General features: G+C 44.9%; 1 protein-coding gene and 1 long non-coding RNA gene across 2 annotated transcripts in view; one reads left to right on the top strand and one right to left on the bottom strand.

The window, feature by feature from the left end:
- Positions 1-468: 468 nt before the first annotated feature.
- LOC121292176 lies at positions 469-6,741 on the bottom strand. Its single transcript, XR_005946206.1, has 4 exons — positions 6,684-6,741; positions 4,234-4,269; positions 2,443-2,529; positions 469-1,594 (listed from the first exon to the last, which is right to left on the bottom strand). It is a non-coding gene; the product is annotated as an uncharacterized LOC121292176 (long non-coding RNA).
- Positions 6,742-7,508: 767 nt separating this feature from the next.
- The window catches only part of map3k9 (mitogen-activated protein kinase kinase kinase 9), a 127,400-nt gene continuing 109,315 nt past the window's right edge, over positions 7,509-25,593 (top strand). The window contains exons 1-2 of the mRNA XM_041213822.1: positions 7,509-7,818; positions 15,280-15,832. Coding sequence (XP_041069756.1) covers positions 7,567-7,818; positions 15,280-15,832 — 805 coding nt within the window. The 5' untranslated portion in view covers positions 7,509-7,566. The remainder of the gene's footprint in view (positions 7,819-15,279; positions 15,833-25,593) is intronic.

Raw genomic sequence — 25,593 nt, 5'->3', positions numbered from 1 at the left:
AGTCTTCTTGTTTCACCCACATCTGTGCACCAAAATTTGCCATTTTTTAGTGTTAGGGGAAGGGAATTTGCTGCAGTCATTTAATTGTGTTTTAAAGATCGATTCAGCAACTAACTTTCCCTCTTGGCTTCCAATTGGTTACTTTTATATCAGATTTGGCTCATTTCTTAAATTTGGTTGACTTTTCGGTCAGATTTTGGCTCACTTGTAATGGATTTATCCCAGATCTGAGCTCCCAGTTTCTGTTATGGACAGGAGAGAGGCAAACTGAACTTCTATACCATCTCATCATCTGTCTGTAAGCAGAGGTGTTTTTGAATTGTTTTTAAAATGGCTGTGGCGTGTTTTCCCAAACCCCCAGTTTGTGTGGCCCAATTTCATAAGTAACATGCAGCAAACTCTCTTTATGATTAACTCAGAGGGTTAGTTTATTACACATCAAAACCCAAGGGAGGGAGTATGTTCACAACTTCGCACATATACACACAGACATATATAGTAAGGGGGAAAGAAAAGGAGTCTTTACAACTATGGATAACAACAGCAAAAGAATCACAGACATAAATATCAGTTCATGTGATTTCCAGAATCCAGGGGCAGAATTTTCTGTTTGGCATGCGGGGCACTTAAAATGACGTGTGGTGACATCGGGCATGCGTCCCTATGTCACTGTGTGTCATTCTGATCTTCTGTTTGGTGGGCGCACACCAGAGTTGGCTGTGTGCCCGCCGAACTGTCAAAGGCCTGTTAAGGCCATTAATCAAACAATTAAGACAATTGAGAAAGCTGTCCGTCCAACCTTTGGTTGAGCCCAAGCGGCCTTCGCATTTTTTATGAAACATGCCCACACAAAATGGCGGTGCAGAGCCAATCGTGGGTGGCAATCGGCTCCCAGCCGGCCGGTCCGATGGGGAGAAAATTCTCCCCCAGGAAACTAAAGTCCAGAGGGTGTTTCCTTTGTGGTGCAGTTCAGTTCTAATGAGTCCCTGGTTGGAGACGGCAGCATGAAAGTCCTTGAAGTGAATAACAATGCAGTACGATGGGATTTCTGTGCTCCGACCGTTTGGCAGGTGATGATCAGAGATTTTTTAAAAATCAACAGGCTTTGAGGAATTGAGAAATGGTGGTGACTGCTTGGTCAGCTGGGAGATCTGTTAGAGTTCTTTCCGGTTGGTGATAAATCAGCAGACTGAGCTGTGAGGCTAGAAATGTAATACTGAAACAGTCCAAAGGGCTAGAAGCATGGGCCATGTGATGTGGCCCATTGATGAGTTAATTGCAGCCTCACAAGTTTCTGGCCAAAATCCATTGTTTCCCTTAGGAGCGAAACATTGGCTGTTAACACCTCTTCAGGTAAAACTAGTTTCAATGTCTCTGTCTTTGTCATCGTCCCGGCTGGGGGAATCAGGTCGTCTGTTAGTCGTCTAGTTTCATGATTATAATGTGGCCCATGGGATGTGAGATTCCACAAGGATGAGAGTAGAACTCTCTTGTTCTTGTAATTTCTGTTGGAAGTTTCCAGAACATATGGCCAATCTTGAGTCATGTGGCCCGTAGCAGCCATCTTGTGATACAGCAAAAGTCCATTTTAAAACTGCAAAAAGAATAAAGTTTTGATATACAAAGTTTGATTTATTTTCATGTCTTATTTACAATAGTAATAAGAGGATTGTAGTTGCATTGGCCATAATTTTCCAATCCTCCTTAGACACAGGGGTGGTGCCAGAGGACTAGAGAACTGCAAATGCTTCACCCTTGTTCAAAACATAGAAAATAGGAGCAGGAGTAGGCCATTCGGCCCTTCGAGCCTACCCCACCATTCATTATGATCATGGCTGATCATCCAACTTGATAGCCTGCTCCCGCTTTCTCCCCATACCCTTTGATCCCTTTCGCCCCAAGAGCTAAATCTAACTCTTTCTTGAAAACATACAATGTTTTGGCCTCAACTATTTTCTGTGGGAGCGAATTCCACAGGCTCACCACTCTCTGGGTGAAGAAATTTCTCCTCACCTCAGTCCTAAATGATCTACCCCATATCCTCAGAATGTGACCCCTGATTCTGGACTTCCTCAATATCAGGAACACCCTTCCTGCATCTACCCTGTTTAGTCCTGTTAGAATTTTATAGGTTTCAATGAGATCCCCCCTCATTCTTCTGAACTCCAGTGAATATAATCCTAACTGACTCAATCTCTCCTCATATGTCAGTCCTGCCATCCCAGGAATCAGTCTGGTAAACCTTCGCTGCACTCCCTCTATAGCAAGAACATCCTTCCTCAGATAAGGAGACCAAAACTGCACGCAATATTCCAGGGGTGGTCTCACCAAGGCCCTGTATAATTGCAACAAGGCATCCCTGCTCCTGTACTCGAATCCTCTCGCTATGAAGGCCAACATACCATTTGCCTTCTTTTCCGCCTGTTGCACCTGCATGCTTACCTTCAGCGACTGGTGTATGAGGACACCCAGGTCTCGTTGCACATTCCCCTCTCTCAATTTATATCCAAAGTGTTGTAAGGATAAACCCTGAAACAACAGGCCAGTCAGTTTAACCTTGGTAGTGGGAAAGCTTATAAAAACAATAATCTGGGGCAAAATTCACAGTTGCTCAGATAAGGGTGGATTAATTAAGTAGAGTCAGCATGGAGTTGTTAAAGAAAATTTTTGATTAACTAACTTGATTGAGTTTTTTGGTGAGGTAACAGAGAGGTCTGATGAGGCTAATGCAGTTGATATGGTGCATATGGACTTCCAAAATGTGTCCGATAAACTGCCGCATAATAGGATTGCCAGCAAAGTTGAAGCTCGTGGATTAAAAGGGAAAATGGCAGTATGGAAATGTAGTTAGCTGAGTGACAGGAAAGAGAGTAATGGTGAATAATTGTTTTTCATACTGAAGGAACGTATACAATGAGCTTCCTCAGGGGACTAGGATTACTGCTTTACTTAATGTATATTAGTGATCTTGACTTGGGTGTACAGAGCACTATTTCAACATTTCCAGATGACACAAACGTTGGAAAAATTGTGAGCTGTGATGATGATCATGATAAACTTCAAGAGGACATAGACAGGCTAGTGGAATGGGTGGTGATGTGGCAGATGAAATTTAATGCAGAGAAATGTGAAGTGATACATTTTAGTTGGAAGAATGAAGAGATGCAATATAAAATAAAGGATTCAATTCTAAAGGGATTATATGTGCACAAATTGTTGAAGGTGCCAGGGCAGGTTGAGAAAGTGGTTAAAAAGGCAAGCGGAATCCTGTGCTTTATAAATATAAGTGTAGAGTACATAAGCAGGGACATTATGATGAGCCTTTATAAAACACTGGTTTCAGCCTCAGCTGGAGTATTGTGTCCAATTCTGGGCACTGTACTTTACGAAGGATGTGAAGGCTTTAGAGAGGGTTCAGAAAAGATTTATGAGAATGGTTCAAGGGATGAGGGACTTCAGTTACATGGATAGATTAGAGAAATTGGGCTGTTCTCCTTACAGAAGAGAAAGTTGAGATGAGATTTGATAAAGATGTCAAAATCATAAATGGTCTAGACAGAGTAGATAGTGAGAATTTGTTCCCATTGGCAGAAGCGTCAAGATCAGGAGGACACTGATTTAAGGTGGTTGACAAAACAACCAATGGTGCCATGAAGAAAAAAATTTTAAGTAGCGAGTGGGATGCATTGCCTGAGAGGGTGGTGGAGGCAGTTTCACGCATATCTTTCAAAAGGGAATTGGCTAAGCATCTAAAGAGAAAAATGTTGCAGGGCTACTGGGAAAGGGCAGATGAGTGGGACTAATTGAGTTGTTCTTGCAGAGAACTGGCATGGGACATGATAGGCCAAAAGGTTGCCTATTGTGCTGCAACCATTCTGTGATTCAGACTTGTTTCAACATGTACACACCTAACTATCAAAATGAAAGTGTAACATCAATACAACCTGGCCAATCACTCGACAATGCCTAGGAACTGCAAACAGATCTGTAAATATTATCTGTCAAAATGCTTTATCTGCAAAGTTTTCTCACCTAAATAAAATTAAAAGCTAGTAAATGACAGGGAAGATTATTGATAACAAAATCATCTTCAGGACTGACTATCCTAATTACAGTTTGACCACTAAAACATCATAGACTTGTGGTTTGAATCATTGCATTTATCGCAGTGTCCTGGCACTAAAAGTGTTAAATACCTTCAGCTTATTTTCCAAAACCTTGTGATATCCTTACCATTCAAAGATTGAAGCCCAGTTGATCTTTCAATAACTGGAAGAAAAAAGACAAGTTAAGCTGAATTAGAGACAGCAGCAGAATTACCTTTTAGATGCAGGGCCATATGGGGTATTTCTCTTTATTATTTTGGATTCCCAGCATGTAGTGTTAATTTTACCTTAGTTAACCTCAGAGTGTCAGCTTTGTTGTAGCTCCTCTTCCTCCCCCTTCCCCAACCCCTGCCATGGCCTAGGCTGAGATCTAACTAGGCACCTTGCTGCTTTGGGCAATTTTTAACTGGGTGAATTGTATTTTACTTTAATATCCATAATAACTTAAGAAATGGGAGTAGGAGTAGGTCATAGGGCCCCTTGAGCCTATTCAAAAAGTACATGGCTGATCTGATCTTGGCCTCAACTCCCATTTCCTGCTTGTCTCCCATAACATTTGACTCCCCTATAATTCAAAAATTTGACTAACTCAGCCTTGAATATATTCGACAGCCTCCACAATTTTTTGATGTAGAGAATTCCAAAAATTCATGACCCCCTGAGAGAAGAAATTCCTGTTCATCTCCATCTTAAACAGGAAACTCCTTATTTTGAGACTGTGTCCCCTTGTTCTAAATTCCCTCTCCTGAGGGGAAACATCCTCTCAGCATCTACCCTGTCAAGTCTCCTCAAAATCTGACATGTTTCAATAAGATCACCTCTCATTCTTCCAAACTCCAATGAGTATAGGCCCAACTTGCTCAACCATTCCTCATAAAGCCAACTGCTTCATTTCAGGAATCAACCGAGTGAACTTTCCCTGAACTGCCTCCAATGCAAATATATCTTTCCTCAAATAAGAAGATCAAATATATATGTAGTATTCTAGGTGTGGTCTCAACAACTCCCTGTACTGTTGAAGGAAGGCATCACTACTTTTATACTCCATCACCCTTGCAATAAAGGCCAATATTCCATTTTGTTTCCTAATTACTTGCTGTACCTGCATACTAACTTTTTGCATTTCATGTACAAGGACACCCAGATCCCTCTGTACCACAGAATTCTGTAATCTCTCTCCATTTAAATAATATTTTGCTTTTTTATTCTTCCTGCCAAAGTGCAAAGCCTCACATTTTCTCCATCTGCCAATTTTTTGCCTACTCATTTAACCTATCTATATACCTTTGGAGGCTTTTTGCATCTTCCTTACAACTTGTTTGCCTATGTATCTTTATACTGTCAGCAAATTTGACTACCATACATGCTGTCTCTTCATCCAAGACATTTATGTAGATTGAAAATAGGTGAAGTCCCAGCATTGATCCCAACGGCACACCACTAGTTACAGCTTGCCAACTTGAAAATTATGCATTTATCCCACTTCTCTGATTTTTTGTCAGTTAGCCAATTAAAAAAAACAGAAGACTTGCATTTATGTAGCACTTTTGATGACCATCGGACATCTCAGAGTGCTTTACAGCCAATTAAGTACTTTTGAAGTGTAGTCACTGTTGTAATGTAGGAAACGTGACAGCCAATTTGCATTCAGCAAGCTCCCACAAACAGCAATATATGACCCAGGTAGTCTGTTTTTATGATATTGATTGAGGGACACATATTTGCCAGGACATCAGGGATAACTCCCCTGCTCTTCTTCAAAATAGTGCCATGGGATCTCTGACATCAACTTGAACAGGCAAATGGGGCCTCAGTTTACATCTCATCTGAAGGATGGCACCTCCAACAGGGCAGCAATCCCTCAATAATGCACTGCAGTGTCAGCCTTGAGTTTTGTGCTCAAGTCTTAGAAATGGGACATGAATCCAGAACTTTGTAATGCAGAGGCAAGTGAGCAACGAAATGAACCATAGCTGACACAAGCCTCTGTCCACGCCAGTATAATACTTTGAACGCCATGAACTCTTATCTTGAGAAGTAACCTTTTATGTGGTACCTGATTGAATGCTTTTGGAAATCCAAATACACTTGGTCTAGTTCAACTTTATCCACCTTGTTCATTACATCCTCAAATAACTGTAATAAATTTGACAAACATGACTTTCCTTTCATAAAACCATTTTAATTTTGCTTGATTGTAAAATGTCCTGCTACTCATTCTTTAATAATGGATTCCAACAATGACTGATGTTATACTAATTGGCCTATAGCTTCCTGCTTTCTGTGCCCCTCCTTTCTTGAATAAGGGCGTAACACAGTGGTTTTCCAGTCCACTGAAATCTTTCCAGAATCTAAGGAATTTTGGAAGATTATAACCAAGGCATCTCCTATCTCTGCAGCCACTTCTTTTAAGAAGTGCCGTCAAGCCCAGGAAACTTGCCAGCCTTTAGTAGATATTACTTGGCTGCACAAATGGCTGAAGTCATCAAACATCAATGAACTCAATGACCTTCTATCTTGCTCCACCTGCTCCAACCCCTCTTAAACAATACAAAATCCATCACATCAAATTTCTACTTCTCTTTAGCTCTGAAGAAGTCATATGGACTCGAAACGTTAGCTCTGTTTCTCTCTCTCCACACTTGCTGCCAGACCTGCTGGGTTTAACCAGCATTTGCAGTTTTTATTTCAGCTTTCCAGCATCCCGCAGTATTTTGCTTGTATCAATGAACTCAAATCCAATATCCAAAGTGCCTATGGGAAGAAGCAGAGGTGTGGAGCTGCAACACTTGCCCATTCTGGTTTAAGTGTACTGAACGGTGACTGCAAGGCGTACGGAAATGGTTTCAGACTGTCCTGAAAGTGGTAGTGCAAGAAGCAGCACACAGCCCGACAGTGCAATCATCAGACACGTTGAAGCAATGCCGGCCCCTGAGCTAGCACCGCATTCCCATCATTGCTGTAGCTGTCCGAGGTCAGATCACTGCTTTTCACATCGAGACCACTGGCAGCTTCGCATAGGCTTATTTCATTTTAAAGCGGCAACTTCGGCCAGCGGCTTAAATATGTGACGAGCGGTACAGCAAAAGGGAGGAGTGGGGGGACGACGGACGAGAGAGGTAGAATTTGCACACTCTTCTCCAAAGGTAATGGGAGAGACCATCAAAGTGCGGCTCAGCTTGCGCCGCTGCTGCAGCCGAATCCCCGGGATCCTGGCTTGATTGACGGCGGGATGAAGCCAATCAGGCTCGGAGTGGCTCTGGAGTGACAGAGGGTCTGATCCAATCAGGAGGGGCGACGGGGGCGGTGTTAGGCGTGTTCTCCCACCCCATCACTCTGCCCACACTCCAACCCCCCCCCCCCCCCCAGGTTAAGGCTGTGAGCCGCAGGTGGAGGGGGGGACGGATGCCAGCGGAGCCGCCGCTGCTGCTCTCTCCCTCCGTCCCTTCCCTCCCCTCCCATGGAGCAGCTCCGATCCATGTTCATCAGGTCTCCCTCCTCCTCCTCTGCCGCAGCGAAGGAAGAGGCTGAGGAGAGAGACAGGGCGGTGCAGCAGCAGCAGGAGGAGGATGAGGAGGAGCAGCAGCAGCAGCAGCAGCAACAACCACCACCCCCCGCTAACCTGTTCTGGACGGCCGTCTTCGACTATGAGGCGAGCGCCGAGGACGAGCTCAGCTTGCGCAAAGGGGACGTGGTGGAGGTGCTCTCCAAGGTAAGGCTGCCTTTCTGTCTCGTTACCCCCCCACCCCCACCGAACCCCAGGCAATGCTTGTTGCAAAATGCACCTTTCTGTATTAATGTGGCCCAAGAGCTCGCAAATGAAATTTTTGTTTTAAAAACGAACAGCAATGTTTTTTTTTTAAAAAAATCTGTACGTGCAGCTCCCCCCTCCTCCAAATAAAGGAACAAATCCAGTATCTTGCAAGTGGGAAAGGTGATAAAACGCACCAGTGATCAGGTGTCATTTAAAAAGAGTATTTGACCATTTTCATTCAGGAGCATTGCTTGAAAGAACCATTCCCAACGCCCCCCACCTCCTTAGCATCAAGCTTCACTTCAAAGGCAAATTGACCTTAATTTAACTTGTGAATTGAATGTGGCTGAGCAAAACTTTATTTTTGTGGAGGAGAGGGAGAGAAGACATGACTGTTTATAGGATAGCATGGTGATGGTGGGAAATGACATTGATCACACGGTTAAGGTGACAGGATAGTCAGCAATGGCAGTTGCTTTATACTGATCTAAAGAGACATTTCCCTGCTCCCCTTTCCCTCCCTGCACCCAAGTATAGTTAGAATGTTGTGACTTTGATCATGATTTCCACCCCCCCCCCCATGGTAATATCTACCTCCCTTTCAAATCTGCTGTCAAGCTCCAGAAATCCCTATCTTGATCCTCTTGTCCTTGCAATCTGTTGCACTCTCCAACTTCTCATTCCCCTCAAATCCATGAGTGTGTTGTAATTTTCCAGATTTGTACCCGTTTTTCCCGAAACTTCATCCTCTCCATGACTGTGACTGGTGTTCTCTCCCTCCATGTCCTTCAAAAACTGTTTTCAGCCGTTAGATACAAATAAACACACCATCCTACTTCAATCCCACTTTGTTATTCAGCTGGTTGGGACTGCCCTCGCATGGATCCATTACCTCTGGGGTCCCCCACTGGTCCATGCTTGGCCCCTACCTATATCTCATCCACGTGCAAGTACCTTAATAACATCATCTGAAAACATGCCAGATTCCACATGTATGATGATGGCACCTGCCCTACATTAACACCACCTCTCTTGATTCCCCAGTCCTTATGTTTTGCCATGCTGCTTCTCTGATATCCAGAACTGGATGATCAGTAATTATGTCCAATTAAATAATTGGGAAGTCTGAAGCCACTCTCCTGTCCCCAGCCACAGATTGCAACTCCCCCTCCCTGACCGTTCTGTGAAACTGAACTAGGCTGTTTGCAGCCTTGACCACATTTGACCCTCTGAGCTTCTGACTCCATTACCACCTCCTTCTTCACCAAGGCTGACTATGTCCATCTCAATATCACCCGTCTCTGTCCTTGCCTCAGCCTATCTGTTGTTGAAACCACCATTCATGCCTTTGTTGCCTCTACACTTGACTACTCTGAGGCATTCCTGGTTGCCCTCCTATCTTCCATCCTCTGTAGACTTGAATTCATTCAAAATGCTGCTGCCGATATCCTAACTCACATCAAGTCTCCTTCACCTGTCACCCCGGGGCTCATTGACCTCTGTTGGCTCCTGATCCTCAGTTTGAAATTCTCATCATTATGTTCAACTCCCTCCATGGCTTCAACCTTCGCTATCCCCTCACCTCCTCCAGCCTTACGACCGTAACAGCATTGTGAAGTGATGCAACTTGGAAGGAAGTGCAAAAAGAAGCAATTTGAATTAAATAGCGCAATTTTAAAGGGGATGTTGGAACAGAGAGACCCAGAGGTTCACATACAAATTTTTGAAGATGGCAGAGCAAGTTCATAAGGCTTTTTTTTTAAAGTTTACATGATCCTTAGCTTTAGGAATAGAGCCAAAAGTACAAAAGCAAGGAAGTTATGCTAAACCTTCACTGGTTAGGCCTCAGCCAGAATATTGTAGGCACCACACTTTAGGAAGGATACCAAGGCCTTGGGACAGGTGCAGAGGAGATGATCTAGAAATTCCTATCTATAAAACTCTACCTGTATCTCTTTTTCTCCTTTAAGACTCCTTAATACCTATCAATGCAAGTTTTTGTTAAGTATGGGCCTGTTGACTTCATCTACACTATTTTGGCACCATTTTAAAACTAAAAGCTTTTCCATAAATTGTGTTTCATGCACATATTTTTGAAAATGATCCTTTATACTTATACGGTTGAGTGCTTAAATTTTCCTTCCCCAAATGGTGCTGATTCCTTTTAATTGTGGAGACTGTTTTCACTGTTGACAACGCTTTCCAAGACTTTACGGATGATTGAGAGTAGACTGACAACGCTACGAACCAAGAACTGAAAGGTGGGATCACACTGGATAGTTGTTTATTGCCTGATGCAGACACAATGGCCTTCTGTGCCTTAAATCTTTCTACGCTCCTATGTTTCTCGCTTTCTTACTTTCTCATGTGATTGTAGGCGAGGCAGGCCCCATATGAAGTAAGTTCTACACGTAGATGAAAAGAGGGACATTCTCAAGGAGAAAAGCAAAGTTCTGGTGAAAAAAGTCGTCTTTAAGGAGATGATTGCGAATAAAACTTACAAGTAATGACAAATAAGGAAGATATTAACAAAATTCTAAACTGATGAAGGAGGTTTGTTATAAATAAGTGAGCTTACATTCAGCTTATATCTGCAGTGAGGAAAATCATAAGAGACATTGTGTATAGGTTGTCATAAACATCGGTGGTTCACAATATTCCTTTTTAAGAATCCTGGTTTGAACTTCGTATCTATGCCTTGTGTATCAAGGATGTAATACATTCTTTGGGCTGTCACTAGCAAAATAGCCCAGCAATCAAATAATGTAAAGCACAAGTAAATGAATGAATGTGCGTGCACACGTATTACATTAGTAAAGGGTGGCTGAGAGTTTGACATAAGCCTAGAAATATAGATTAGTTTGACATTCTTGAGATTAATATTTGTGTGTTTATCTGACAGTGTATTGTACTATTGAACATGATGGTGTAATACATATATATAATACATTTTATATCTATATATATTTCTATGTACTAAAATTAAACAGAGCTCCAGCTTAAGTCAGATGATCAGTTGCAGAAACCTGCTGTGATGCTGGCTGGCTCTTAAATAAAATTGTTGAAAATGGAATGAAGCCAGTTTTCCCATCCCCACAGCAAATGTATCCATATGTTAAATTGAAGAGCATCTCGGTCAGAGTGTGGTTCAAGAATATAACACTTATTGTGTGTCATGGTAAAGTGTGTCATTGCCCTATAATGCATTCCAGCATATGTGTTGTTCTGTCCATAGCTCAGTGTACCTGTAATCTTCTTTCTTACCCATGGCTCTTTCCCCACAGCAGCCCCCTACACCACCCCCCAAAGAAAAAATACCAAGCTTTCTCATTGGAAGCAACACAAAATATAAATCCAACTGACATCACGATGTTCAACACAGAGGCAAAGTACTGCAAATGCTAAAAACAAAAAATGCCGGAAATACTCTGCTGATCAGGCAGCATCTGTGGAGAGAAAAATCTCTGTGGTTTCTGACTTTTTAAATAAAAGCAAAATGTTTGGCTAGCGACTATCAGATCATTCAGCTTCTGAAAGCTGGTTAAAGTTTTAGATGTGACTCAGGTTTAATGAGGGATTACGTGCAAAATGTTACACCAGCTTTTCTTCCAGTATTTGTTGTGCACTTTTAAGCAATTTCTTGTCTTTATTTTGGATTACCACTATTTCTGGCTTTCTATTGACTTGCTCCTTGCTGAGTTTTGCTCCATTGGAGATAAAAGTTCAATTTTACAGGGAATAAGCGAAATTTGGAAATTTAAAATCTTACACATTATTTTATTGGCTGCACTTCAATACATGTTTAAAACAAAAATAAATGAAATTGTAAAGATTTAACCTCATCTGGGAGCATGGTTGACTCATAAACCATTACCAAGTTTTCGTTTTCTGGTTTATGGAATTGTTATGACTGTGAAATGAGATTATGACCCTTGTTCTCACTCCCAGGTGACCTCTCAACTTGCCACGTTAACCGCCTTTATGCTTATAAACATTAAATAAGGATTGATTTAAGCATTGTAAAACTGAAAACCATTTCTGTTGCTGGACCGTGTCCGCATATTTTATTGTTCAGTCAGTTGCAAAGGTCATTACAGTTAGTTTTCTGATCAATGGCAGCGTGACAATTAAGTGCTCATCTGTGAAATGATTTATTCTGAACAATTGTTTTTAACTTGATCTATTTTATGCTGAGCTACCAGACTCTGTAATTTTTCTGTCAATTTTGTCTGCCTTGCACATTGTGAATTTATAGTTGTGTGCACCGTTAAGGCGCATCTTTAGTGCTGTAAATTCTCTGGAGGAATGTTGCATGTGCTTTGCAGTAAATTTAATGTAAAGGCAACTCATACTCAAAAGTAGAACAAACATCGAGCTATGGCAAATGGATTTGAATTAACTATGTCTTTGCAGACAAATACCTCAATGGTTACACAGTCAGGTGCGCCTTTTGCCAAAGAGACCATGGAGTCCTAGCTTGAGCAACTGGTCTCTCATAAATTAGCCAATCTAACCAAAGATGTCAATAGGAGAAAAACAATTTATCTAATTGTATGTAGCCATTCTTAATCTGGCAGCCATCAGGTTAATGGAGCAGACCCGGGCTACTAAGGGATTGTGTATTGTCCTGGGTTATAGTTCCTGAACACTTGTAAATATAACTGCATCTGTATGAGTTTCTGGGTGAGGACAAGGCTGAGCTTAGCACTGATATCTTGCACAGTCAAAGCAGCCCACTGCAACTTATTGCTTAACATAAAACATGCAAAGTGACATTTGGGTGAACTGTATCCCACCATGAATCATTGCCAGTTGTTGGGATTGTTAGCCTGTTTTTAAGCTTAAACTGTGATTAAATGCCAGAGAGGAAGTGTGTTCTGTTGTTCAATACTGACCTTCCTAGCTTTGATGAGTTTATCCTGCTAATTTTTTTCTTGCCTCACTCCCCACACTGTCATGTGTAAAACGTAAACAATTTTGGTCAGTTTTGACGTTTTCTGTGATATATACCATAGGTCATGATGTATAACTTGACCCGCCATATAAGACGACCCTATTATGGCATCACAGTGCTTGTTTAGCCCTATGCTCAGCGTATAAGTCGACCCCCTATTTCCTGCTAATAAATTTCCTCTAGTCTACCTAGATTATATCAGTATCAAAAGCATATTTTTTTAAAAAATATTGAAATGTGGTATGGCTGTATGAATTCAATCCTACCATGGGCAAACATCACTGAATTTTATAGTTAAGTGAAAAACAATGATGTAACAACTTTAAAACAAATCATTTATTGAAACCACAAGAATTTACAATAAAATGTATGTTAAATTTTTCATCCTGGTTATTAGCATTTTTCTTAATGTTTTATGTGAACCGTTAAATGATTCAGTGGACAAAGCTTTGTGTACATTTTATCACATTGGCTCTGGGGATTGGCATAACCTGTTGTAATTTTGTGGGGATCTTGTTATTTACTGAAGCATGAGGTAGGGAAACTGGTGAACAGTAAAAGTTCCTTAAAGTCAATTGGAGTTGAGTGTCTGTGTGTCTAAAAAGAGTCTTTGAGTCGTATTAATAAATGAATAGTTCTTATGTTAACTATGCATGACTTCAATTGATTCAAAAGCACAAACATGAATTTTTATGGAGTTACATGTGCATCAATTAGTCAATTATAGATCTAAGGTCCCCGATGTTTTTCTATTGGTAGATTGTAACAGAGAGGGAGGAAAAAGCTCAAATTTTTACAGTGGGATTTCCTACACGTTCGCTACTTCTCTTGCTTCCTTTTCAGGGTGCAATTAGGTGAGCGGAAAGTGATTTATTTTCTTTCAGCACAAATGTCTATTGCACACCACCAGAACAAATTGAATTTATCAAATAAAATATTCTCGCTCCCCAAAAAGAATAGAGTTTGGCTTTGACATCTGCCCAGGTTAAGTGGTGTAGTTTTTCAGTGCCTCCCAATGGAGAAAAGTCCATCTATTTACACTTCCTTGCTGGTGCTTGGCTTGACACGTTTTATTCTTGTCATCCAAGTTAACCCCTGTTTGTGGTAGGATTTTTTGAAATTTCAAAGATCAACTTATATGCCGCGCAGGGTGACAAACCATCCCAGATTTTCCGTCTCACAGGTTCACCAGAAGCTCTTACAGGTGAACCAGCATCAACCTGCCCTCCAGCCCAGTCTTACGACCACCCCCCTCCCCCCCACCATGTAAAAGTGCACCTTAACTTTTTTCCCTGAGATTGGTCACATTGATGCCATGATCTATGGTGATGGTAATCGTTTTGAATAAGGCCTTTTTATACACTCCAATTTCTGGCTTCTGTTGTTTCAGCTTACTTTATATTCGGTCTGCTCCCTTTATGCCTAGCACACACAATCTAATCCATCTGATCTGGATTAAGGAAGTGTTCAGAATAATTCATAGTTTTAATTTGTTTGAGATTAATTTCGTGTTCATTCCAAAGACCAACTTAAGTAATACTGAATCCTGATTTACAGCTATTGAATATTTGAGACTTTCTCACTTATATTTCAACCCTGCAGCTTTCTCGGGTCGAAGCAAACCTTATTACAGCAAGTGGAAGAGTAACCTAACAAATGGATAGATCTCAGAAATTATCAAGACAATTTCTAATATCTTAAGGAATAGGGAAAAACAATTGCAGAATAGGAAGAAATGAGGAAGCCACGGGATATGAATAACTCACAAAGATGTTGAATATAAATTGTATTAAACAGAAGATATTAGAAATGCATAGCAGGTCATTCAGCATCTGCAAGAGGAAAAATTGTTTGATGGTACACCTGGACCCTTCATCAGAATAGCAACGGTAAACTAAGAAGTTCATTTTTTGTAGGGGAGAACAAGAATTTGATGTTCAAAAATCAAATGCACACCTACTTTTATAGAAATGTTTCACCTGTCATTTAATTGGATTATGTTTGTAGGAAAATATATGTAAAATAAATTAAACATGGGTTGGTTGATGGACTATTGAGTACAATTATCTAATAGAGTTGAAGATGAAATCTTCTGTGTGTATCCACAGCACATGAAAAACAGTATGAAGTTAAATAAAATGGAATAACTGGAACAGCTGTCATTGGACATTTTTAACACTGTCATTGAGCATTTTTAAGGCTGAGTTAGGTAGATTCTTGATTGACAAGGGAGTCAAAGGGTATAGAGGGTAGGAAGGAAAGTGGAGTTGAGGCCACAGTCAGATCAGTCATGATCTTATTGAATAATGGAGCAGGCTCAAGGGGCCTAATGGCCTACTCCTCCTAATTTGTATGTTTATATGTATGTAGGACAAGGAGAAATGATGAGTACTGTCAGGGACAAAAGCTACGTACAATGAACTGGAATAAATCAATTCTCTTCTTTTCTTCCCCTGACTGTTTAGGATTTCAAAGTCTCTGGAGATGAAGGCTGGTGGACGGGCAAAATCAATGACCAGGTTGGCATATTTCCCAGCAACTATGTCACCAGTGCCCCATGTTACAGTAAGTTGCAAGGTCGGAGCACAGAGGACTACCCTCTCCCACTGGAAATGGACTTTAATGAGCTGCAGCTGGAAGAGATTATTGGTGTCGGTGGCTTTGGCAAAGTCTACAGGGGTATCTGGAGGTTGGAGGAGGTAGCTGTAAAAGCAGCTCGGCAGGACCCAGATGAGGATATCAGTCAGACCATTGAGAATGTGAAGCAAGAAGCAAAACTATTTGCTATGCTGAAGCACCCTAACATCATAGCCTTGAAAGGGATTTGTCTGAAGGAGCCCAATCTCTGCTTGATCATGGAGTTTGCCCGTGGGGGGTCCTTAAATAGAGTGTTGTCGGGCAAGAAGATCCCCCCTCATATACTTGTCAACTGGGCAGTGCAAATTGCAAGGGGCATGAATTACTTGCACGAAGAAGCAATTGTTCCTATTATCCATCGGGACCTCAAGTCTAGCAATAGTAAGTACATCAGAGACATCTGCTGCAAATTGAATGCCACCCGGCAAGAATGTGCTTGTTGATTTGATGGGAAGAATTCAAATAGCTTTGGGGGATAAGTTGTTTTGCTCCATACATTGTGCTGGATAAAAGTGTATTGTGAAATAGAGTATTACAAATTCAGGTTCACTTCACTTCTTCAGTTGTGATGTGAAATGAGTTCCCTTGAGTGTGCTTTTAATGTTGGAAATACAGATGGAAGTGATGGCAGGATTACTGATATGTAGTGTAACTCAGAATGAAAAATCTATCCAAATGGTAACGTTTGCAGATTTCTTCCACTGCTGCATTGTGATTTGATTGAACTGTGGTTCAGTAAAGATAACGATACCTTACCAGAACACCGTTTTTTACAGAGACTCAGAAAATGAAGAAACCAGACCCCGATTGTCAGTAAGGTGGTCTTGGGGTTACACAAACAAAATAATGCAGTTTAAGCTGATGTTTTGTAAATGAGCCCAGTTTGGACAGGGCTTTCCATGTGCAAAAAGAGGATTGTAACATCTGCCTACATTGCGACAAAGGAACGGTCAGCCCTTGGAACATCTTCCTCCATTCTATTAAGTCATGACTGACCGATGTCCCACCCAGATTCCTTGATACCCTTGCCTTTTAGCAGACAGTTCCACATTACCAGCTCCCCCAATGTGGAAGAAGTGTTTCCTGATTTCACTCCTAAATGTCTTGGCTCCATTTTTAACATTTTGCACCCTTGTTCTGGATTTCATCATCAGAGGAAATCTGGGTGATACAGAGAAATGATTGAATCTCTTAATCATTTTAAATAAATTAATTAGATCACCCTGCAACCTTCTGAGCTCAAGGGACTGCAAGCCCAGTTTGTGCAATCTGCCCTTATAATTTAACCCTTTAAACTCTAGTATTATTCTTGTGAATCTGTGCTGTAACCCCTCCAAGCCATTAATTCCTGAGATTTGGTGTTTAAACTGAACAAAATACTCTAAATTGATTCTGGCCAAGGCTCCGTACAACTGAAGCATCACTTCCTCACTTGAATTCCAACCCCCTAGAGATAAATGCCAATATTCCATTAGCCTTTTTGATTGCTTTTTATACCTGTGCACTAGCTTTGTGATTTGTTTATGTGGTCACTCAAATCCCTTTGCTCCTCCACAGCTCCCTGTCTCTCACCATCAAGAAAATATTGTCTTTCACAGGTCTAAAGTGGATGACCTCATCCTTCCCTGCACTGAACTCCATCTGTCTCGCTATGTCTGGCATGTTGCTCGGTATCAAATAAATAGACAGCACAGTTGTTTATCACTGCTATAGTTGATTTATGTGAAGCGGATTGAGTAACTCTATATAAGGAATTAATTTATTCACTCTTCAACCCTTTCTATTTGGCCTAGGTTGGGTGGGTTGGGAATGGGGAAGGTGAGACTTTGGTGGACTGTGATCAGGATCACAAAGGTATGAAACTGTCATAAAGTGGATAGCCGTCTCTGACACGATTTCCTTATGATAAAGGGTAGCAGAGACTTCCATTGGAGTATCCGTGAACCATTCTGGTTACAGTAGGCAGGACATAAAATCAAATATATTTGTTAGTATTTCTATGATCAAGCTTAATTGGCTTTGATTTTGAAGTGGAGAGTTACATTTATGTATAATTCCTAATCTCTGAGTCACCACTAAATTTAGAAACTAATTGACTCTTTGTTGCTCATCATTCCAGTTTGTCTCGCAAGAGTTGACTAATCCAGTACATCAGCTGATACGAGGCAGGTAATGGAGCCATAACTAGCCAGTTTGCTCCTGATGTTATGTAGTCTTTTGAACCACCTTTCTACCACTCAGTATTTTGCACTGTTAAATTTAAACTTGTGTTTGATTATGGGAGGCTGAAGCTAGTGTTTTCAGACTTGCATCTAGTGCTTGGTACAAGTGCACTCCACAAAATAAAAAATAAGCCAACTCGTATCTTGAAAAGTGCCTTAGGGCATTCAGTTATGTCAAAGGCACTGTGTAAAATGCAGGTGGTTGTATTACTGATGTAGTACTTGACATTTACTGCACCAAATTGCTTCCACAGCTAACTTTTATTGCTTAGTACTACTGTGGATCAAAGTCATTGAGGACCAAAACTCAATTATTCCACTGAGATGAGTCAGCAGCTGAGCTTGCATGGCAGGGTGCTACCATTGGTTTGTCTCTTTGGGTTAGCGAGTGACTGGGAACACTGCAGAGAGAATCAGTAAGAGCCCCTGTTTTAGAGAAAAATTCTGTCTCAAGGCAATATCTTGAGTTTGGAATGCTAAAATCTGTAATTGTACCCTTTTGGTAGTTTGTGAGCATCTGTGCAAAATAACAGTGCAGCTGTGTGAAAATATCACTGTTTTGTTGAAACCCCAATGACAGTGTTGAATGAAAGAAATAACTTGCTTTTGCTTTGCACCTTTCAGGTCTTTGGGGTGATTTAATGCACTCCTAGCCAATGAGCTACTTTAGAAATGAAGTCATGGTTGTAACAGAGCCAACTGTAGGAGCCAATTTGCGTGCAGCAAGTTCCCACAAACAGCAGTGAGAAAAATGACCAGTTAACTTGGTTTACTGATGTTGATTGAGGGATAAACAATGACAATATAAAGATGAAAGTGAAATACTTGTTTCAGAATGTGACTATAAGAGCACAACAGACATTGGGAAAGCTATGAGTTGTACTGGGTGGCCTGCAGTGTTTTAAACACCTGAGCTTGCATTTCTGGGACCTGGGGCTGGATTTTACTGTCAAAGTAATAGTGCGGTGAATGGTGTTGGTGGGTTTATATGCATAAATGGTACAACAACTTCTTGCAAAGATCAGGGGCAGAATTTTGCCCTTGATGGGTGGGTGGGCAGCCGATTGCTGCCGCTGAAACAGACCCTGCCACCATTTTAAGTGGGCGGGGCAATTAAGGCCCCACCCACCTGGCCGCCCGGAGGGAAGCGTTATGCTTCCTGTGCGGGGGGTGGAGGGATTCCCCAACTTTCAGAGTGCGCTCTTTCGTGTATGCGCGCAAATGAGCGCACATCTCCCTGAGACTAAGTGCTGTCTCATGGAGAGCGCTGAAAGTTGTTGAAATGTTAAAAATAGAAAAATAAAAAATTAACATGTCCCATTTTGTGTGACATTGTCAGATGAGAGGGACATGTTAATAAATATCACAGAAACTTTAATAAAGTTTTAAAAAACCGACATGAAACCTCATCCCGCTGGTGGATGAGGTTTCATGTTTTTTCAGAAGCCCGCCGGGGCTCCTGGCCTGCCTGCCAACCTTAAGGTTGGACGGGCAGAGCCTTTAATTGATTTAACTACCCTGTTAATGGCCTCAATTGGCTATTGACAGGTCGGCGGGTGGACAGCTGATCCCTGAATATTTAAATGGAGTGGGATGATGTTGGGGGTTCCGTTTCGGTGAGCGGACCCCACCCCCAGCTCGCCGACGGAAAAATTCTGCCCCAGATGTGTAGCCCTTGCAAGAAGTTGCTTTTGGAATTATGGTGCTTTGCTGTCGGTTTTGTGAAAACGGCATTTCACCTGCTGCCTCACCATTGAAATACATGGAATGTTGTAAAGTTGCTGAATTAGCACAATAGATATGAAATAAACTCTGCAGAAAATTAGGGCTAGTTAGTGCAAATGTAGGTACTCATTTAATGACATGCTAAGGGTTAGTTACAACCAATCACTGACTGTTCTTTTGGGTACCCTTCTGCTCTTGTTATCAGTTCACACTTGCAGCAACTTGATGGACAAAATATGTTTGAGCTATAGGGTGCAGCGAAGTCCAACGAGCAGTTTGGTACCTTAAGCCAGAAAAATTCAGCCCCTGATTTCAAGCCCAGCCCACCTAAACAGGTGGGATATCATTCTCTCCTCTGTAAGGATTATCTTATGAAACTGATTTGTGTAGGGACTACTCTCCGCAGGCTGGGGCTGAGCTATGTTGTTGGGTACAGAGTAGCTTTACCCTTCGTCTGGCTGTGTTAAACCTGACCTGGGAATGCTAGAATGCCTGGAAATATTTACGTCTCCCAGCACCAACATACCTTGGCTTATTGAACACACAAGTAGGGACAACATAAAAACAGTCTTACTTTTAAACATAACTGTAAGTTTTATTTGTTTAGTGAAAGGTTAGTGACTGCACAATTAATGGCAGCTCGCATTGTTAGAGTATGGTTCTATTTGTGTCAGCAGCCTTGTGGTGCTTTGCCCGAATAGCTTTTTATCATTTGTGGTTGAAATCTGTTAAGTCTTCAACCAACATGCGTGCGTGATGGAGGTCGCTAGCTAGTGATCGATGAATTAATTTCTTTCATCCCACCTGTCCCAGTTTCTTAAGATAAAGGCAAAATGCAGATGCTGGAAATCTGAAACAAAAACAAAGAATGCTAGAAAAACTCAGCAGGTCTGACAGCATCTGTGGAAAGAAAGACTGAGTTAACATTTCAAGTCCATTTGACTCTTCAGAAGAAAAGTCATATGGACCATAAACGTTAATTCTGTTTCTCTCTTCACAGATGCTGTCAGACCTGCTGAGTTTTTCCAGCATTTTTTGTTTTTGTCCCAGTTTCTTGTCTGGGAGAAATGAGTCCAGTTGTTTGTCTTTTCTGTCATCTAGCCTGAGGTGGGTAACTCAGCAAAGGCTGGGTGTTGAATCTGGAACCTTCCTGCACTTTTTGCCTCTGTTCATGCTAACCATTGTAATTACTAAGTGTGCTGAGACTGCAGTGCCTTGTTGTTAAATACTTAAAGGTGTTTTTGTTTTAAATTCCACCACTCCTCCCATGGTGCTTTATACCAGCTGAAGATCAAGTACCCATGTAACTTGCCTTATTTTTGACAGCCTGTGATAGCTATTGCTGATCACTCCTTTTACTCATTGTGCAGTAGGATTCCCTGGGCCAGTGAATTAATTTAACCATCCCATGTCCTAAACAAATGGCCTTTAAAGCATTTTGCCAATTGGATCATAATGCAGGGAAAGGAGATCTCTCTACTTACTGATACTTAGCTTAGTTTGCTTTCAGCCTGCACTTAAATCACAGTGAATAGTTTTATTTTTATTTGTATTACTTTAGTTTCTTTAAAAAAAAATCTGGTGATGAAGAGTGTGTTTAAGTCTCCCATTCCAGTTTTATTGAAGTACACCCATAGAGCGGGATTTTCCGCTCACGCTGGTGGCGAGCTTGGAGGTGCGAAACGTACTTACTTAAGCAGGATGAAGGCGCACCCGAACCCCACTGTCTTCCTGCCGCATCCATAATTCAGTTCAAGGTGAGAGAGCCCATGGTCGACCTTTCCACCCTACTGCCCATTGAGGCCCTTAAGTGGCCAGTTAATGACCACTTAAAGGCCTCATCCTGTCACTGCTGGTATTAACCCAGTGGCAGCTGCGCCTGATGCCATGCGATGTGTGCAACAGGGGAAACCTGCGCGGCCAGCTTGTTATCCTGTCATCTCCGGAAAGGAGGGTGGTGAAAGAGGGTCATCAGTCAAAGTCTCTCGGCGTCTGATTGAAGAGCTCGACATTGGAAAGACGGAACTTGCTGAGATCAACCCCCACCACTCTTGTTGCGACCTGCACCCCCCCCCGCCCCCACCATGCACCCATCTTCCTGACCCTCCCCTTTACCTTGTGAAACTGTTAGCCGGCCCCCCCCCCCCCCCCCCCCCCCCACCATGCACCCCTCTTCCTGACCCTCCCCTTTACCTTGTGAAACTGTTAGCCGCCCCCCCCCCCCCTGCTCCAAAAGCACGTTACTTCTTTGTGGCCTGTGTTGCTCTGCAATCCTGGGACCATCTGGCAGCAGCCATGGCCTCCCTGGTGGTGCAGGTGAGCCTGGTAGGCAGGACCTCTGCCCTCCCAGGGTTTTGATTCCAGGGGAAGACCCATTGCTGGCCTCTCCACTGTCTGATTGGCTTGTGGTTCAGCAGGCTTTCCCAAAAAGAGGCAGCGCGGGTCACTCTCCGGTTGTCCAGCCAGCAGGCGAGACCCTCCGATGCCTCAACAAGATTCCGCCCATAACCTGGATGCCGATCTGAACAGTAAAGTAATCATTAGCTTAAATTTCTAGCTCCTCGTTCAGTCAATAAATAGAAGCCATAGGTTGAATGGTTGACTGTGGTACCACCCCAGTGATCCAAGTTGATTAAATCTGCATGAGTAACTAAACGGAATGGGATGCTGACTTACGCTGTCTAACAGTTGAGTTCAAATTCCGAGGTCTTGGGGAAGCTATACCAGGAGTGCAGCACCAGTGACCACCACAAAGGAGACCCAGCCCATCCTGGGAAAATGCAACAAGCCTGCTCATTGGTGCCAGAGAGAGATAGGAAATACATTGACAAGCTAGAGATCTTCAGCTTTGAATAGCAACATCCTATTACACTGCGTAATAACATGGTACAAAATGTGGAAGATGGGTATGTGCTTGAAGGCAAAGCAAGGGAGTGTGGTAATAAAAAAGCCAGAGGTGCCTGACTGTTCAAATAAGATGTAAGTAGAGCTCTTCTTCAACCAAAAGCATCTTAAATAGAGTTAAGTACAAGGAACAACTAATGAAAACTAAGGGCAGAATCATCCCAGAATTGCACTAAGTGTGGGAGCGGGCGTGATAAAATGATGTTTTACCTGCTGCCCGCAATGGTGGGGTTTTGTGTTGTATTGTCCCATTCCCGGTGCGCCCTGCCTCATTAATAATGCATTCATGGGAAACACTCCGGATCGCTGGTGAGTGGGCTTGGATTTCCCTGCCACGCCGTGACCTCAGCGCTTCCTCGCTCCGGGTGCCGAATTTGAAGTGCACCAGAGCACAGCCTACCTCGTGACTTCAGACCAGAACTGCTCCCTGCGACAGGTGGCCCCAAAAGCAAAGATGATGACAGCCCCCAAATTTAGTGACGCCCCTCTGGGGCGCCTGCTGGACACTGTGGAAGGCCGCTGCGATGTCCTCTGTCCCCGCTCTGGCTGCAGGAGGTCGACCAGAGTCATTTGGAGATGGTGGCAGCGGCAGTCAGCAGCATTGGAGCACAGAGAAGGTCAGCCATACAGTGCAGGGAGAGGATGAATGGTCTCATCCGTTCCGCCAGGGTAATTCAACCACCTCATCACTCAACTCACACACTCCCAAACCACTCACACATCCACAGGGATCTCACACCTCAAGTGCCAACACCACTAGTTCTCTCTCAAACCCTCACATCTCCATCAGGCTCATTTCCTCTAGAGCTTACGTCCTCTTCCCGTCCATTGTGTCGCTCACCACACAAACATTCTATACAGCCGTGTGCGCGTGTCGGTGTGTGTGTGCGCGCGCGTGTCGGTGTGTGTGTGCGCGCGCGTGTGTCGGTGTGTGTGTGCGCGCGCGCGTGTCGGTGTGTGTGTGCGCGCGCGCGTGTCGGTGTGTGTGTGCGCGCGCGCGTGTCGGTGTGTGTGTGCGCGCGCGCGCGTGTCGGTGTGTGTGTGCGCGCGCGCGCGTGTCGGTGTGTGTGTGCGCGCGCGCGCGTGTCGGTGTGTGTGTGCGCGCGCGCGCGTGTCGGTGTGTGTGTGCGCGCGCGCGCGTGTCGGTGTGTGTGTGCGCGCGCGCGCGTGTCGGTGTGTGTGTGCGCGCGCGCGCGCGTGTCGGTGTGTGTGTGCGCGCGCGCGCGTGTCGGTGTGTGTGTGCGCGCGCGCGCGCGTGTCGGTGTGTGTGTGCGCGCGCGCGCGCGTGTCGGTGTGTGTGTGCGCGCGCGCGCGCGTGTCGGTGTGTGTGTGCGCGCGCGCGCGCGTGTCGGTGTGTGTGTGCGCGCGCGCGCGCGTGTCGGTGTGTGTGTGCGCGCGCGCGCGCGTGTCGGTGTGTGTGTGCGCGCGCGCGCGCGTGTCGGTGTGTGTGTGCGCGCGCGCGCGTGTCGGTGTGTGTGTGCGCGCGCGCGCGTGTCGGTGTGTGTGTGCGCGCGCGCGTGTCGGTGTGCGCGCGCGCGCGTGTCGGTGTGTGTGTGCGCGCGCGTGTCGGTGTGCGTGTGCGCGCGCGCGCGTGTCGGTGTGCGTGTGCGCGCGCGCGCGTGTCGGTGTGCGTGTGCGCGCGCGCGCGTGTCGGTGTGCGTGTGCGCGTGCGCGCGTGTCGGTGTGCGTGTGCGCGCGCGCGCGTGTCGGTGTGCGTGTGCGCGCGCGCCGGTGTGCGTGTGCGCGCGCGCGCCGGTGTGCGTGTGCGCGCGCGCGCCGGTGTGCGTGTGCGCGCGCGCGCCGGTGTGCGTGTGCGCGCGCGCGTCGGTGTGCGTGTGCGCGCGCGCGTCGGTGTGCGTGTGCGCGCGCGCGTCGGTGTGCGTGTGCGCGCGCGCGTCGGTGTGCGTGTGCGCGCGCGCGTCGGTGTGCGTGTGCGCGCGCGTGTCGGTGTGCGTGTGCGCGCGCGCGCGCGCGCGTGTCGGTGTGCGTGTGCGCGCGCGCGCGTCGGTGTGTGTGCGCGTGCGCGCGCGCGCGTCGGTGTGTGTGCGCGTGCGCGCGCGCGCGTCGGTGTGTGTGCGCGCGCGCGCGCGCGTCGGTGTGTGTGCGCGCGCGCGCGCGCGTCGGTGTGTGTGCGCGTGCGTCGGTGTGTGCGCGCGCGTGCGCGCGCGCGTCGGTGTGTGTGCGCGCGCGCGCGTCGGTGTGTGTGCATGTGTCAGTGGCAGGACCTTTTGGAGCCGTGTGCAAGCACCCTCCCACGCAGGCGGAGCCTCCACCCGCCTACTGATCACACTCCCATGCTGCACCTGTGCCCGTCCAACACGAGGTTCAATTTCGACAACCGTGGTAGTAGTGAAGTATATTGTTAGCTCCCCCGTGCTTTTCCTTCCCCCAGTCACTGATGTCCTTTCTCCCATCACTGTCGACACCCCAGCATCACCTTCCACCTCACCACCATCATCTACCAACCCAAACCCTTGTCTTTCCAGGATGTCCAGGTGAATGTACTCGTTCCCTACCTCCCTTAGATCCCCAGCCCATCACATTGACCTCACTGACCTCCTCCTTCCCACCCCCAGGGTCCGTGTCTGGGTCCGAGTCGCCACCAATCACCCTCACCGCCCTTCTACTGATACTGAGGCACCCACACCCTCCCACCCCACTGGCTCCCTCTGCACGCCACCTCATCCTCACTCTTCCCTCTGATCACATCCACCCTCAGTTCGCTCCCCAGGAGGCAGCCATTGACTCCACAGACCCTTCGCTTGCACGTTCACCTGGACATTCTCCACCCCCCACCCCCCCAACCTTACTCCCTCCTCACCCCTCCACCCAGTGAACTCATTCACCTCTGAACCCCATCCCCCCCAGCCGCCATCTCCGAGCTCCCCCCTGCCCCCTCCCACCCCACCCCACCATCTACTTCCCCACTTGCCACATTCTCCCCTGTTACACCCTCCTCTCCCAGTCAAACCTAGACTGTCCTCCTCCCTCTCCCCCCACGGGCCCTCACTGATCATCTGTAGCAGCCCATGGCCAAGACCCTGATATTCTGAAGCAGACCCGAAGCAATGATAGAGCTCTCCCACCTTCTGTGAGCTGCTTCGCGGCGGAGCCATGTCCATGAGAATCCACCCAGCATGCAATGCACATGTTCCTCCAGGGTCCAGTAGCTGTAGGGCCCCAGCACCACCACCACCTTGGATGTTTGGGATTTGAGCAAGGCCCTAACGGTAAGCCCTGATTTCTGCGTGTCACACTTGTCCGGACGTGTTCTGGGCCGGTGTATTTTCC

The sequence above is a fragment of the Carcharodon carcharias genome, chromosome 20 (assembly GCF_017639515.1).
Source record: "Carcharodon carcharias isolate sCarCar2 chromosome 20, sCarCar2.pri, whole genome shotgun sequence".
Classification (NCBI taxonomy): domain Eukaryota; kingdom Metazoa; phylum Chordata; class Chondrichthyes; order Lamniformes; family Lamnidae; genus Carcharodon; species Carcharodon carcharias.
This window is presented reverse-complemented; position numbering and strand designations above follow the sequence as displayed.